We start from the raw sequence: 17630 nt of genomic DNA on the forward strand, positions 1-17630 counted from the left end.
AATGAGTAGATTTTAGAAATAAATGTAATAAAAAGTAGGGAAAAAAGAAAAAAACAAGGAGAATTTATTAAATCGATGACTATATTTATTATTACCACAACATTTTGTATGCACTTTTTTCCAGATCATTTCCTTGCTTGTTTGTATTTTACATTCAGAAATGTATCTATTAAGTGCATTTAAAAAAAACGTAGATCTTAAACTTAAACCTGCGAAAAACTGGAGCAAAGTCATCCTAAAAGTTTTCTGCTCAGTTTCTATTAAAATGACTGTCAAAAGTATAGCTCTGGTAGTTTTTCATGCAAAGAACACCAATCATAATTCATATTCTAAACATGTACCCACATTTGATTTTACACAATTTTTTCCCTATTTGTGATTTAATCTAATCTTAAACCCTCATTTTGAGGATTGTGTGTAGGAATAATGGAACCACTGTTTACACTGTCATTTTCAATTAATGAGAATAAATATTATACATTTTTAATGGGGAATTCCTGGAATACTTATCGCGCTTCTACGCGTTCCCTCTTTATATAAGGACCTGCAGGTGGCGCTGTTTAGCCCCTGGTCCTTGCAGCAGGAAACACACTTATCCACACACACAAAGAGAGAGAGGGAGCATCAACACTCTCTATCGCACACTCCCTCAAACACTCATTTCATTGTCCCAGAGCCTGGAAAGAGGGATTTACTGGACACTTCTCTTGTCTGAAATCTCATTTAAAATAACGGATTTTTCTCGTTTGTCGTCTTTAAACCGGCTGATTTCCGTAATCATGAACCGGTAGTGAGCGCGTGGATCTGCACCGGCTTTGACTGAGCGACACCTGCTCTGTCTCTCTCTCTCAAACCCACACACACACACACACACACACACTCTCCTCTGTCTTTTGTCTCTGGCATCTCTGCAGCCCACAGCCAGCAGCGCTGAGGAGCAGGAAGAGGAGGAGAAGGAGGAGGAGGAGCGGGGTGTACCTGACACCTACAGCCGCGCGGCGCAGCTCTCTTCTCCGGCAGAAACACCCAGGACTCTCCTGCCCCCGGTGCCTCTCTTCTCTCACCGGGTTGTCCGCGTGTAAGTTACCCGGAGCTGAGTGCACTTTGAACGGGGAAACGCTGCCTCTTTGACGGACTGGAAACTCTTTAAAAAAATCAAAAGATAGCAACAAAACATTGAAGAATCTTCCAAGAACTCCTGCTTGTTTGAATCGGAGCAGAATTCCTCAGGATTTTCAGACTGACTGTGACAAAAGAAAGGACTACACTTCCTGAGAAGATGCGTCTCCCGGTGCTTCTCTGTGTGGTGGCGTGCCTCTCTGCAGCACCGGGCCCGGTGGCCGGGGCGGACAGGAGCTGCACCGACCTGCGGCAGTTCTACTCCGGGAAAGGGTTCACTCTACTGGACGTACCCCAGACAGAGATCTCCGGTGAGTTTTTTTTGGGAGGATTCAACAGAAAAATTACACTATTTCATGCACTTCTTAAGTCTGTTTTTAAAATTATGATTAAATCATGATTTTGCTCAAATATCATAGGATGTTATTATATAGGCTGATGTGGTTTTCTCATCTTTTTCGTGGACATGAATCTATCTTATACAGCAGTCATTTTCTTTTGCAATATTCCTTTGAAATATTTCAGATTACTTTTCTCAAAATTATGACATGGGGGGTGAGGTGCTTGCTTTTGTGACCCTGAAGCTTGTTTAGCCAACTTGTTAACTTGTTTTCCAAAAGGCAGGTGTGCCTATATTAATGTGCATCTCTGTTTATGTGTTTTAGTGTATATCTCAAGCCTCTTTATACACTGCTATTTTCCATGTTCTCTCACTGAGCAATGCACCCATCCTGACTTAAGTGTTTCCTAGTCCTGCACATCTCTATTACAGCCCTTTCTGGGGCATTTTCATTGTTTGCTGGAGGCAGGTGGGTGTCAGCTATGTGTCTTATGGAGCTATTATTGTCTATTCAATGCATTTATGGTGGTTTGCTGATGTTTGTGCTGCAGGTGTGAACAGCTTTTAATATAAGAGGAGAGTATAGATCTGCTCTCTGCTCCTGGCTGCTGAAACTCTATGCTGAATAGCAGTAGTACCCTAATGTGTTCTAGGGCATTTTTCATTGTCTGCTCTGGACTGCAGGTGTGGTGTGTGTGTGTGTATGTGTGTGTGTGACTCAGTAGATGCTGAAATGGCCTATTTTTGCATTTGCATAAACTAATAATTTAGGCTAGCCTGGGGCAATATCCATTAACAAGTGCAGCTCAGCAGGCTCACAGCGTAACCTGCAGTAGCAAAAGTTTAAGAGAGTACAATTCTAGATGTAATTCTATTCTTTTGTTTCATCTTTTCTTGTCAGTCAGACAGCCAACCAGCCATTCAAGCAATCATGCATTTAATCAATTAGTCAATTACCCAGCCAGTCAATTAATCAATCAGCTTGACACTCAGTCAGACATCGGAGTCTCTGTATCTCGTCTCCCTGGTCGACCACCCTTCACACATACTGATTAAACTGTCCTGGCCTTGAGGAAAGTGCAAGATGGGAATAGTGGAAATTGAGTTGTTTTCGCCTTTAAGGCAATCATCCGACTCTCTGTCTCCTCCCGCATTTCACCTAAAGACATTCAGAAGAGGAGGAGATGAAAGGGAGGCCAGATCGAGGTGTGCGTATGTGTTCAGCGGGTGTGATCTGAAGGTCATTTCATGTTGTGTCAATGAAAATAGTCTCATATGGGCGGGTGTGTTATTAATATTGGATGTGTGCGTGGGTTTTTGGGTGAAATAGAGACCAACAAACAAGACAAGAGTGAGTCCAAGAAAGGTGGAGACAGGAAAAAAAAGACAGACAGACAGTGAGGTGCGTTGACAGAGACAGAGCAAAATGAGTCACTCAAGGTCTCAGCCAGACCCGACAGGATTCTCTCCCTCCCTTTCCATTAAAAACTCATCTTTTATTGACAGATGAAAAACACAATGCTTCAGTTACTTGGACCTTGATCTGCTCTAGTTATCTGAGCAAGAGTTTTTCCCTCACAGAACCCATTAATGCTGACAACCAGATAGGAACAGAAAGATGGCGATCGGTGGCAGAATTCCCCAGAACGGGGGCTCTTCAATCTTTCTCATCTTAGAAACACAAGGTTGGTAAATTTAGCTTTTCTGCTCAGGGAGAAACAGACTCCCCTGCAATCTTGTGTCAGTGTCACTCTGGAGGGTGTTGCTGTTGCCCAAGGTGAGGGCTCATCATATAAACTTTATTTTGGTGAAATTGACTAATGTTTACACCTGGAAAGACCTCACTGTGGATACCTTTTCTGCATCTTTATGGCCATCAGGGGGAATCATAATTGTTTAAGTTGTTGTTACAGTGTTTGCATATTGACCCACCATTATTTTTGCAAGTACGTATAGAAATCTAAACTTTTACATGCCTCTTGAGTTTAAGTTTAAACTGACCTGATTATAAAAATATTCAGGTTTTATGCCCCTGTTGCATGTCAGAGCCTATAAAAGGTCCTAAAAACTAACAGAGTAATGCTAATCTCTCTCTCTTTGAATATAAGTTCAAATACAAACTCGTCACTAAACTAATTAAATTTTACTTTATTTTAATGTGTATCAATGTGTAAATCTGTCCTGTATATAATATATTGACAACTATCCTTAGGTTATAATCAACAGATGTATTAAATGAGCAATGTGTAAGTATTAGGGGGATTTAGTGGCATCTAATGGCGATAATTGCACATTGCAACCAGCTGAAACTTCTCATGTTTACAATTCCCTCAGTGTTCATTGCTCAGAGTTTTTTACCGGCAGACGAAATATCCAAGTATGTCATTAGTTAGTGTTTCTTCCATGCCGTTTGGCTTGTTGGAAATGGGCCACTAGCCTAGCACCTGCTAATGTGTGCTCACCTTTTTTTCTTCTGATAACTTAAGATCCAGACGTTCAGGAGGTTTTTACTGGGAGCCAAATCAATGCAGAGGACCAATGATTTAAACCGCTAAAAATACAGAATAAGTCAGTTTCATGTTAAGTGTTTTTATGATGCTGCTCATTACGGAGGGGCTGCTACTGTTTAGTTTGTCCATTCTAATAGATGTTCTTCCTGTTCATGCAGACTCACATTTGGAGGAGCAAACAGTTTCCTTATTATTTGGTACAAGACCCAGCTGTTGCCAGTCACCCACAGTTTGTGATTAGCATGATCTGCAGAGCACAGAATTAGCTGAGAAGGTTACTTCAGTTTGCTGACAGCACCGGGTGACACATCCCTCAGTATTCAGGATAGTTCTCCTGGTAAGGGATTGACATTGTCAAGTATTTTCTGCAGTAGCTCTATTTCAGCACCCAAATTGTACCTCCCTCAATAGTGTAGTTTGAGAAAAATTGAAATGGTTTTCTAAAAAATCCTTTCACAAATAAAATAGATATGAAAAATGTCTCAGTACAGTGTTTAAAGACCAAACATGCTATCTTTAGTTTTGATATTCTGAATCAGGCACATTTTGTCAAACAGTATTGATGTTTTATACACAGTTGTTTACACTGTATTACTGCTTCTGAGGTCTGTCAGTCATCTATGGAACAATCATTCAAACAGTCCCAAGAATAAGTGATACAGTGTCAACACAGAAGTGCATGGAAAGTGCAAGTGGACAGGAATGTTGTTATTGTGAGTGCATTTTTTTTCCTTTATTAAGCACAGATTTTATTTCTAGCAACTGTTACCAATACCAACTACTCAAACATCCCTGACTTGCAATTAGTTGCGTGGGGAAAAATAATTCTCCATCTGTCTTGTGTTTTTCCAAATCAACACAGAAAATCAATTTAAAGTGTGTGTGCAGATTCCAAAATCTGAATATAGACTACAGCCAATCTGTAAGGGGGTGAAAGAAAAAGCACAATATAATGCCAGATGTATATCAGAACCAGAGGATATGAAATGCATGTTATTGCCTGTCATAAACAGGGTGTAAGATCTGTATTTGCAAGAAAATTATAGATATGAAAACTCCAAAGTAAATGTAATTGGATAGGCAGATGCTTTTAATTCCTTCACAGAGTTTAAAAAAAGCTCCTATTCTTCTCAAACCTATTGTCCCATAGGTTTAACGGCATGAGAATGGAAGTTGTCTTTCCTGCTGTCTGCCAGTCTGTCTCTGTGCCTGCGAGCGTTTTTAACTTACACACATTGTACCTGGTCAATAGTTAAAGGACTAGGTCGTCTTATGTGTGGGTGTGTGTGTGAGAGAGAGTGTACGTGTGTTTAAAAGTCAGTGAAAGCCAACACCTTCTCCAGGGAAGACACTTAGTTTCATTCACACATGCATTGTCCATGCAGAGCAGCACACACCCATGTGATCATATGACACACAGAAACAGAGCGGGACTATATATCCTGCACGCTTCATATTCTGTATTGGGAGGTATTGAGTTTTGACACCTGTGTGTGTTATGTAGCCTTCATATTGAGTAGTTGTCACGTTGTTGCTTGTTTGAAAGAACATGGAGGAGATGCAGGGAGGTTAAACGTGATACACTGTGTTTTTAGGCCAGATTAGCTGTAGATTATGAGACATTACAGGTTTGGTTACGAGTCAGTAACTCTCTAACACTGCTGAGTCAAGGCGGGAGCTTACATTTATTTGCATTTACACAGTGTCAGTGCCCTTTCTTTAAATACTTCTCTCAATTAAGTGCATTTTTTTCTAAATTCCAGAAAATCTGCATTAGAAAATGCAAATAAATCTGTATTTCCATCCACTACTGTCATGCAAATAGCATATTATATGACTGTTTCTGTCAACCAAATTGCATTTTGTAAACTCAAATAGGGCTGCAGCTATCGAATATTTTAGTAATCGAGTATTCTACTGAAAATTCCATCGATTAATCGAGTAATCGGATAAAACATATTTTTGTTTAGTTAAAGAGCAATTATAAATATACATGAGACAATAAGACATTTCACCTAACAATGAACCATTGGTTTCCTTTTTTAACTACCCAGTTAACTTTATTATGTTTTCATTTTCCACCCTCATCACTCTGCAGCGCTGTGTTTTTACAGATTAAATAAAGCCTGTATGAAAGGCACGTTAGCCACGCATCGACAGTAGTCATAATTAATAGAAACCTAGCCCTCCGCAGGGCTAACGTTATGTTAGCAAGGTACAGTAACGTTAATCTCATTAATTAGCGCTACGTTAACTTCATTTTGCCTTGTCTCGGGTGACGGTCCTCCGCTCTCGGAGTAAACAGGGGGCCTTCGGTGGAGATGCTGCAACATTGAAGACGTACTGTTGTGGTATGCAAGCGCTGTCTTACAGTGAATACACGCAGCAGTGTTCGCCTTGGTGTCCAGCTTGAAATGCTCCCACACTTTTGACATTTTCTGCCTTTTCTTTGTGCCTTTCTCTTCGCTTTCGTCGCCTTCTTCGTCGTTACCTCTTCATCCATGGTTAAAACCAAACATATCCGCCGCCTCTTTTTTATTCCTTTACGTGCGTGACGTCCGCGCGTTGTGCCGCATTAGAAGTAGTCCGGGCGAAATACCATGCTTTGAGCTGGCAAAATTAAACGATTCCTCGAGGCAGAGAAAATTCCTCAATCATTTTTTGTAATCGAGTTACTCGAATTATTCGAGGACTCGTTTCAGCCCTAAACTCAAATATGTATTTCTTACAATGAAGAATGGTTAGATCAAGGGCTTAGTCAGTTTTACACATAGTAGGAAAACCTGTGAGGTCAAACCCAGTCTGTGTTTTACTCAAATGGTGCCCTGTGTAAGAGTACCAAAGAAGCAGAGTTGGACTGATGTCTGGTTTTGCTGGTCCGGACCAGTGTATAAGCTTAAGTTGATCTGATTTTATGCAAACCGGATGAGGCAGCATTTGTTACATGCATCCAGTCTGATCTTGCGTACACAGCTGATAGCTACGTGGTTTGTTTGCATGAGGTAACAGAAGGGCATTTTTATCACATTCACTGTGGACAAACAGCTCCAATGTTTTGCAATGCTGTTATGATGTTGGACATGTGACACTATGTTCCTCTTAGGAACAGCTGCTGAGTAAAATTCGGTAAACCAGTCCAGTCTGGTGTTTGGCTCAATATCAGACCATTTGAATATTTTCACACCTGCCCAACCCTGCTACAGGGCATTTCATTTTTATGCATTTTTAAGTTTACATTACCTTTGACAGTAATGCAAAACCATAACGCCTAAGAATATTTTATTAGGGAATTTAAACCAGCATCAATATTTTACCTGCTGCAACATCTGGCAATGGCAGCTCATATCTGTCCACTGTGTCTGTGAAACCATTGTGTGTGTGTGTGTGTGTGTGTGTGTGTGTTTACGTACGTGTGTTTGAGAGAGGAAATTGATACTGTCCGTCATCTGTCACACATCACATGCTCACTCAGGCGCTCACAGCACACGCCACCAAGTGGAACGCCGAATACCCAGTCCACACACACACACAGACACACACACACACACACACACACACGCACACACGCACACAGTCTCTTTATACTATAAGTTTTGCACTCGTCCCTCTTCCTTTTCCTTGTTGTCTGTCTTTTTCTTACTTCCATCTCTGCATTGTTTTTCTAGACAGGCTCAGATCTATGGGCGGACGGGTTGCCTGTGTTTGTGTGTGTGAGGTGGAGAGAGAGGGGTGGTGGTGGTAGTGGGCTCTTCGCAGGATCTGTTAAAAGCAGAGCTGTGAATCTTTCATGATGTCTGATGCAGCGACATGAGAGAGATAGAGATGGAAGTGAGGAGTGAGAGAGGGGAGAGGATGTGAGGAGAGGAGATCAGAAGGAAGAGGGGAGGAGGCTCTGTCCTGTCATCTCTGCTTCATTGACATGGGATGGATGCTGGTACGAGTGGTTTGATACTGATCCTGGCTCCTGTGCTTCATATTTGATCTTTTTATGTGGCTTTTTATTAAATGCTGAAAAAATATGTTGTTGTGCAGGCAACAGGAAATATTTGGAAATGTTGTAGAACTCACTGTTTTCTACCGAACCTCTCCCCAGCAATTTTGTAGTCAACCACAGGTTAACTAATATTAGTTTGAGATCTGGATTTTTTAGCATTTCAAAGCGGTGTGGGAGGGGCTAGTAAGAGTAACATTTAAAGTCTTTTGAGCCTTTTATGAACCGAAAACAGAAAACTAAATGTGTAAACAAATAGATTGTTGTGTTAATCTTTTCTTATGTAAGCTGCAAATGTTAGCATTCTTACCACCTACATGAGTAACCAAGCCAAAGATGCTCTGTAACAAAAAATGACACATACTAAGAAGCTCAGCCAATGGTATGAAATAGTATAGGCTTCCCACTTTCCAAGTGGGCGTGGTCCAGGCCAAAAAGAAGCAAATTTGCATTTCTTAGGTTTGCAAAGGGATTGCCTGCCTTACTCTGACACACTCTACTTCTGATTGGCTTACCCTGACATTCTTACCTTAACTTGTACCAATCCCACTCCTCTTGCCTAAGCTTAACCAATGGAACCAACATAGGCAACGAGCACTAGCCAATCAAAGGGAGAGTCGGGCGGGTCATTTCTTCGCTTTACAAATGAAAATTTGCCCCCAGGAACTGCACTTTGAAGCCAATTTTTGAAGTGGCCAAACAGTGGAACTGCGTCCATCACGTGATTCCATGTTATCCAAAAAGACATTTCTGCATAGACTTACGAAGTGCTGTATTCAGTTCTGTTTACTTTGAGTTCTGTGTTTTAAACTCACTCTAAGGAGTAAAATTAGCTTATTCAGCTGGCTTGCTAGGGCGTTCAAGATAGACAATTGTCATTTTAGATGTCAGAATCAATTTTTGTGTACTTCCATCTGAAACCAAGGAGCAATTGTTTCAAAGATGACTAAGAATAAGGACTGATATTTGCCACCCTTTCTTTGTAATGTGCATGTGTCGTGCAAAAATAGAAACCTTTAGGGGGCTTGGCAAATTAGCATGGATTTTTCATAAAAACCTTAATTATCTTATTATTATTATCCTCATAGCCATGAGGCTTAATGATATATGTAATGCAGCCACATTTATAATGCACATTTACATTCTACATATCAGCCCATGGCTATTATTCTGAATGACTGCAGGTAAAGGTCCAATAGATTAAATTCCGCCACTGCCAATTTATAATCAAGTCAAAGTGATGAATGCAAGGGTAAGAATCACACAGCCGTACTGCATCCCTACGATGTTCACGTTTAATAGGAGTGGTAGGTTGGGGGGAAAAAAAGAAACGAGGAGCAAAAGCACAAACTGTTCGATGCCTTAACATCAATCTTTGCACCTAAAATCAATGTGGTACAACCCAGCCTCATTTCTCGATAACCTCTGTCTTTCTTTTCTTCTGCTTGTCTCTTCCCTCGCTCTGGTTAACACCTTTCCTCCTTGTTCTTTCTCCTCCCTTTAATATTTACTTCCTCCTTCTTATCAGCCGCTATTTTTACTTTCTCCTCCTCCTCCTCCTCCCAGCCCTCCTCCTCTCATCTTTCTCCCCCTCTCTGGGAATCGAGCGTCCATCTGTTTTCCAAATGAAAAGATGTGCTGTTTGTCTGATGTGGTGGACTCACTGGTTGCTTGGTTGCTTTATGAGTCAACGCTCTTCATCCATATGCTCCATGTAGCCCCATACACCGTGTGTGTGTGTGTGTGTGTGTGTGTGTCTTTGAACTAAAGGGAAGGAGATTTATTGGTATAACACGTTTTTACATAGTTAAATGAACTGGTGCAGAACTGGTTATAATGGTGGTATCTGAGCTGATTCTTCAGTTACATTAAGAGACCCCAACAAGGTAATCAAATAGCATACTCATTTTATAAAAGCTGAAAGGATAATTAATCAATTAATTGGCCATTTAAACCCTTAATTATCTGATTTCAGCCTCCGAAATACAAATATTTGGTGGTTTTCTTCATATTGAGGAAGCACTGAGAGCCTGAGACAAGTAATTTTACTATTATATATTGGTTTTGGACATTGGAATTATTATTGAATAATTGAGCGGAAAAAATGCAAATAAATAAATTAATGCAAAATGATTTATAATGAAAATTAAAATTATTTGTAGCCTTGCCTTAATCTGTTAGTGATTAATCCATGTAGTCAAAGCACATTTTTCCTGTGCATTTTTATTGACACATGCATTATCTCCATTAGGTAAAGATGAATAATGAACTGAGATTTATTAAAGGGCTCACAGACTTTTTGAAGTGGGGTTGTATGAGGTACTTATTCAAGCCAGTGTTTTACACAAAGTAGATGCCAGTCAGCACACCCTAAGTTTGGAGAAGCAGACTGGAGTACCACCACATAAACTAAACAATGCACTGCTGTGGATGGGGGCAGCAAATCCCCAAGTCCCAACTAAAGGAATTTCAATATCAGTTGAGTTGTAAGCTATGCTGAGAATGTTTTCACTGTTTTATCTTGCTGTCAGACAACGATTTTCAACGAGTAACTGATATTACTCTTTTATCACTCTCTTAAAAGCCACACTCAGTGGAGAAAAACACTAATTTAACATCATCGTACACAGGAGCTGCTGGTTTACTGCTGCCTCAATCAGTTGATTAACTTTTGTTATTGTGTGACTTTGGTGTTTTAAAGGGTTAGTTCAGACCCACCAAAGTCAGATAACAACACATACTAATGAACTGATTAAGGCAGCATTAGATCAGCATCTCGTGTTTTCAGGGAGCTACAATTATTATTTTTGTCAATGGAGTCTGGTGTCTTTAACAACAGCAAGATGGGGTTAACAGTTTCAACATTTGAAAAGCTATCTGTGAAAAGGTAAAGCAGTGAAAATACACTTAAACTATTCCCTTCTTTTAGGTGGCTAAAATATGTTTAACTGTTGCCCTTGTCACAGTACATTGCTTGGTGTCCGTGATTTTACTGGGGGCGTGCCGACTGACATCTACTATATGTTATACACTGACTGTGCACAAGTGCTACAAACAACCTCCACTGAACTGTTCCTTTAATAAAACTCAATCCAAACTATCCCTTTTACTAATATAGTACAACACTGTACAGATGTATAGTAACTCACCATGCAGTCAGGGGCCTTCACATGCACTTGAGCTGAGGTTGAAGCATTTTTAATAACTTCTTATAGCAGTGGATAGAGACGACAGGAGCGGATGAGATGTGTCGGCTTAGTGCGTTCACTCTGCGTTTCAGCTCACAGCTTGCAGCTCTGCATATTAACTGTCATGCATTGTGGTTTGTAATTTCAGGGACGGACACGAGTGCAGTCCCCTCAGCGGGTTATCTGCAGACAGACACATTAGACAATGTACAGTGAAGCTTTACAAGGCCTTTGAATTCTATTAATTGGTTATTACAAGGATTGATGGGATTGTTGCTATTCAAGTCTTTACTGCAGAATAAACACTGACCAGATTCGAACAAGGTCAAGTCCAGTTTTCCATGGCTTGAATTTATGGTTGTGTGATGAATGTAATACACACTCTGTTGTCTGAATATTGGGTACAGCAAGCTTAAACCAATGCTATTTAATACAGCAGTTCTGCAATAGATCGTACTTTCAGGGAGGGGAATTTATTGCAGGACACAGAGAATTGTTTCTGTTATTTAGCCTACCCTTTTTGATATTAATGGGGTGGACAAAATAATAGAAACACTTGCTAGTACAATGCAATACAGCACCACAAACTGCAGCCTCCAAAATGTTGTTTGTTTGATCCACACTTTTCTAAAAAAGTTTGAATAAAGTAGGATTTATTGCAGGAATATCCCTGGTAGCCCAAATATTCTGGCCCAGCATTGGCTTAAACTCGGCACAGCAGAAGAAATCGCGTCTAGTTGTTCAATTCAGCTGAGACCCTGGATGAATGACGCCACAGAATCGAGAAAAATAATTGGGTTTTTATTACAGACAATTAAATTTCTTTATTGCAGTAGAACAATCCCCTAAGTTCTGTAAGAAAAATGACGAAAGAACAGTAATTATGTGAGGGTCCAAGGACAGAGGGATGTCGTATGTCATAAAGCCCTCTGAGACAATTTTTAAATTGCAGTATTGGGCTTTATAAATAAAATTGAATTGAATTGAAATTGAATACACAGGCCTGATTCCGGCTGCCAACACAGCCATCAGTAGGATTACATTGCATTAGTTTTAGCTTTATTTGTCTAATAAACTGGCAATAATGTATGGTATGTCATGGGTAAAAAAATATGTTCATAAATCAGCTTCCAGGTCAACAAAGCAAAAGGCAGCTAGTTTGTGAAGAATGCAAATCATGTTAATAACTTCATAATATGCATCGTCATACTGATGAGTTAGGCATCAATGCTTTGAAGTTCTTCATTGAAACCTCAAGCTGCTGCTACAGCACAAAGTGAGTTGAAAGTGATCCATAAGGACTGAGACTTCTGACAGGCCGCGTAAGGGTCGATAAAGGAAATTATAATTTGTCAAAATCCCCAGAAGACGTACAGTACAGTAATGTATTAACCTTAGAATTAGTTTGCAGCCAGGAATATTTAACTGTCAAATTAGACTCAGCATGTAGGATGAGTACATTTGTTCAGTGTACTGTACAGTCACCAGGGGAGACATTACATTATTACAGCTAATCACACAGTTTTTAAGTATTTTCCTCAAACCCCAGCAGGGTTTTTATCTGTTTTATAGCTTGAATGGTCTCTGTAGAAAAAGAAAAGCTGGCTCACAGTTGTATTCCTCTGCAATCCAGTCAAGTTACAGTCTGTCCGGACTCATATGTAGCTATGACAGTTGCCAATGCTTAAAATATGAATGCTGGTGCAAAGAAGCTACAAATTCTAAAATGTAGATGAAAATCCAAGATCAATGTCAGCAGTTTATCTGTCCAAATGCCCGTCCTTCTGTTCCTGAGTTATGATGCTGAGTAATGGCCAGAAAAGTGTTTTTGCAGAATATTATGATGTCACAGTGACCCTTGACCTTTTGAATATAAAATGCCATTAGAATTCAGCATGTTATTCTATAAGACAATTGTGTGATTTTTTTTTCGTAATTACAAAATGTAATCTTGCGTAATGGCCAAGGTCACAGTAACCTTTGATCACCAAATTCTGATCAGTTCACCCATCATTACAAGTAGACGTTTGCGACAAATGTAATTTCTTTTTTCCTGAGTTGAATAGTTGTATGATGGCCAGTGTTTTTATGATGTCACAGTGACGTTGACCTTTGACCTTTTGGACATAAAATGATATCACTTTATTATTTTATCCTATCGGACATTTGTGTTAAATTTGTTATAGTTAGCATATGAAATCGAGAAAATTGAGCTAAAAACATGTTTTTGAAGTCACTGTGACCATGACATTTGACCACCTAAAACTAATCAATTCATCCTTGAGTCCAAAAGGGACCATCATGCCAAATTTGAGAAAACTCCCCAAAAGCCTTCCTAAGATATTGCTTTCACAAGAATGAGATGATTGACCGTGACCTTTAAACACCAAATTGTAATCAGTTCATAGTTGAGTCCAAGAGGATGTTTTTGCCAAATCTGAAAGGAATCCATTCAGGTACTCTTGAGATATGGCGTTCACAAGAATGGGACGGACACACTGATGTACCCAAGTAACACTGTACCAATGTGCCAATGTATGGACAACCCGAAAACAAAATGCCTGCAGCCATGGCTGAAGTTGGTGCGGAGGCATGAAAATGAAGCGACATAGTACATTTGTGAAAAAAAGGATGTTTTTGCCACTCTGTGTCCTGACTGAGAGGTCACAAACATGCATGAGCACTGATAGGATCACGGCCCGCTGGAGAGTATTATCAGAGATCTCCCTGAGTGTGACCGGGTGTCTGTGGCAGGTATATCTGTCACGGCACTACAAGGTAACACAAACAGACTTAGCACGGGTTTCTAATAGCAACCGAAGGCAGTGATCATCTCTGATAAATCACATGTTATTGGAGTGAAAGGATAATTGATTTTGATGTTGAGGAGTGTATTTTCAAGGGCAGATCAGTGAGTGATCATGCTGTAGCTTTCATTTGAATCCAAGTGCTCTTCTGTCACCTGCTGGTTGTCAAGCAACCAGGATATCATGAGAGGTGTGGTTAGTTAATGGAGAATGTGAGACCAAATGCTGCATCTGAAGGAAGAATCACAGCGTGTGTTAGGGTGTTTTCATGTGTGTCTGTGTGTGCATGTGAGGCCTATAATTAGACATGTTTCTGTGAAAATCCAAACTCTGTGCACGCCTGCTGCGTTTGTGTTTCTGTGATCCTTACTGTGCTCTGTGCAGCCAGTCTCCCTCGTACTTTTCATCATTTTAACCTCCTGAGTGTCAGCTCAGAGGCCATTTCATGTTATTTTTTTATTGTTATTTTTATGGCATTTCTACTTTATTAGATAGTTTGCCATCGGGAGTGACAGAGACATTTATTTGACGGAGGTGGCGAACTGCATAAAAACGGCTTCTTAGCTCATAACATTTGAAGACACATTGTGCATCATATCCTGACAATACACCCGGGTGTCCATATGAGTGTATTGAAATGCACCACACTTTGTGTGCGGCTATAGCACAGTGCTTTCACAGCCCTGCCCAAAGGCACCATGGGAAACTTAAAAATGAATTCTTGTGAATAGACTTCCGAGTGGTGGAAGAGGTGCTCTTTATGAAATACAAATAACTGATTTTCCTAAATTTTCTTTCAAACCTTATCAGACATTGCAAAAGATTTACAGTTACCTTATGCAAATGAACAATGATTGTCTGCTGAACATTTTAGTCCTTCCTTAGCAAAACTCCATTTTTTGTGATGAATTGGTCTTTAAAATGTGTAATGTGCTTGTAGAGCAGAAGTTAATCGTTCTCCCCAAAAGTCACTTGTTTTCCAGAGCTATACTAACCACTAATGAAACAGGATGCGTGTGGTTCATCAACATAACAACAGCATAATTCATAAAGTCTTATACTAGTTTATTGGTGGTATTGCTGGCCTTGTATATCTAAAGATCCAACTGAAAATCCTGAGGAATCATATCCATATTAGTTGTTTCAGCACATCATGATTTCCATCAGCACTGTAACGCATGTAAGCACAACAAAATTTAATAGACCTCTTTAGAAAACTGGACACAGATTATTGAGCAAATAGTAATTGTTGGAGCTTTTTTACTTTTCAAATATGAATTGTCACAATGTCACACATAATATTTTCTTTCTGTCAATCTCTTTCTTTACAATCAGACAGGCCTGGTTCACTCTTGTCTCTCCTATGACAATGTTACTAATGCAGTAAGTGGGGTGCCCAATTGCAAGGCAGAGAATAAAATTATGGAGGATGAGTTTGTGGATCAGCATTAAGAACATAAGATTTGCATGCAGAAGAAACTAGATGTTTTTTGTCCTGTTTCAAACCTAAACCATAGTTTAATGACCATAATGGTGACCTTGCCGAACCTTAATCATAGTTGCCATGCACAGATATTATAAAAAGCAAGAATTTTACAATAGCATTTTTTATTGATTTTTTTTTTTTTTACTACAATTAGTTATTGTCTGGTGGTTGGGTTAAAAGATCATATCTAGTAGCAAAGACTACTGATACTCAACATTTTTCAGGCCAAGAAAAGAGACAGAGCAGAGACCCCTACTGCATATACTGAGTTGCACTAAGATAATTCGCAGAATAATTTTTGGTTTTCTCTTGTTTGCGCTCGCCTGTAGCTGCTAAACCAGTGGCCTCACACACTACAAATGATCCATTGCAGCTCATTTACTGACTATTTTTCCTCCTTCATGGATAAGGACCACAGTGAAAAAAAGATGTTGCACATTGAGTTAGCATTAGCTAGCTCACATGATTGCACATGAATTCATGGGTTACAGTTAGTCTGTCATTAATGTCATGTACTGTAAATTAAATGTGTATTTTCAGAAAAATGGAATTGTTTAAAAAAAAGAAAACTTAAATTAAAACTAAAAATAATTTATCAGACAGTAATTTTAGACCTCTATTGAATATCTAGGGTATAAACCATTTTCATTGCTTTCTTGGGGCAACAGCTTTGGTTGTTGTTAACTTGAAATGGTCTATAAAAAAATGTTTTCAGAACCTGAAAAAAAGTTACTAGAGATGCCAAATACTTTGAATTTTTCCATCTGCACCAAGTGGCTGTTTGAATGAAGCGTTTTTTGCAGTAAAAAAAAAAACCTGGCAAAGTAGCGAAGAGTGCTTGTAATCAACACTTTAATAACATGTCTAACTGCAAAAATTCCCCTTAGACAGTTCTTGTTTTCCATAATACCTCCTCTTTAACTACTGCACAAGAGGTATAATGATGATGTTTCTCCTGAACAGAAGTTTCATTTTGTAAGTTTCAAACTCGAGTGTGTGTGTGTTTGTGTTAATTACATCATACAACAGAGTTTAAAACTTGTATGCAACATTTCTGGAGTCAAACTTCACATTACATTTCTGTTCAGCTTCCTCCAAAACCACACTTCTGTTCAAACAGCCGCTCAGAAGGCTGGTGCCACACTCATTCAGTGCGTCCACTGCTCTGACATTGAGGACTTGACCTGGAAATGTCCGACCTCAGGCTGGGACCTAATGTTCCCCCGACTATGGAGATTTGATGCTCCCTGCTGAGATTGAGCAGAGGCGTTAAATCTGTCTCTGATGTGCCCTGATTAACCCCCCACTCACATTTGACACACACACATTCATAAACTCCCACCTCTCATTGTCCAGTACCTTCCCATCACCATCACCAACACTGTGCGTTTGGATTAGGGGCTGATGTCTAATCTCCTGCTAATCCTGGCCAGTTAATCTACGTGTTAACAGTTCTTAGCTCACAGCATGACAGCTATTGCACTGACCTTCCCGGTGCATTAACACACTCTCTCACTGAGTTATTCCATATTTTTTTTCTGTTTGTTTGACCCTCTCATTCAGGTTGTTTACACCCGCATAAACTCTCATTATTTCTCACTTAAGTTCTCCTTTTGATTTGTCACAGGGCGACGCAATCTCCTGTTTACGTTCAACAGTAATTGAAGGCTAATCCCTGCAGTCAAAGATAGCAGACTTGAACTTTGCCTCCAACAGAATTATCCGCATACTTACGAAAAACGTGCACCGTCAGACACCAACTCTCCACAGCGTGGCACACACACCAGTTGGCACTTGCTTTTTTACAGACTGAGTAAAGGGGAGTAAAAGTAGTAGTTAGTTTAAGAGCCTTTAACTACTCCCAGAAATGACATAGAATTATAGTATTATACGGTGAAGTTGGTGCCATGTGAACACACACATGCACACACACACACACACACACTCGCTGGGCAGCAGACGGGGCTGGACTGTGGGGTGGTGGAGTATTTTTAGTGCAGTAATAGTATAAAATAAGGAAAGGTTCACCCGAAAACACTGTTAGCCTACACCTCCCTCTCTGCCTCTTTACTCTGTCTTTTCTTTAACTCACATTTATTTTTTCCCCTTTATTTCCATTTTTAATTTCATTTTTACAAGTCTGCTCTTAAGACTTAAAAAGCATCAGCAATTACATTTTCCATTTGTCG

General features: G+C 39.8%; 1 protein-coding gene across 1 annotated transcript in view; it reads left to right on the forward strand.

The window, feature by feature from the left end:
* The first annotated feature begins 633 nt into the window (after positions 1 to 633).
* The window catches only part of LOC121941252 (glypican-1-like), a 50285-nt gene continuing 33288 nt past the window's right edge, over positions 634 to 17630 (forward strand). The window contains exon 1 of the mRNA XM_042484008.1: positions 634 to 1430. Within this exon, the coding sequence (XP_042339942.1) occupies positions 1280 to 1430 (151 nt within the window). The 5' untranslated portion in view covers positions 634 to 1279. The remainder of the gene's footprint in view (positions 1431 to 17630) is intronic.

Source organism: Plectropomus leopardus, chromosome 3 (genome assembly GCF_008729295.1).
Source record: "Plectropomus leopardus isolate mb chromosome 3, YSFRI_Pleo_2.0, whole genome shotgun sequence".
Classification (NCBI taxonomy): Eukaryota; Metazoa; Chordata; class Actinopteri; order Perciformes; family Serranidae; genus Plectropomus; species Plectropomus leopardus.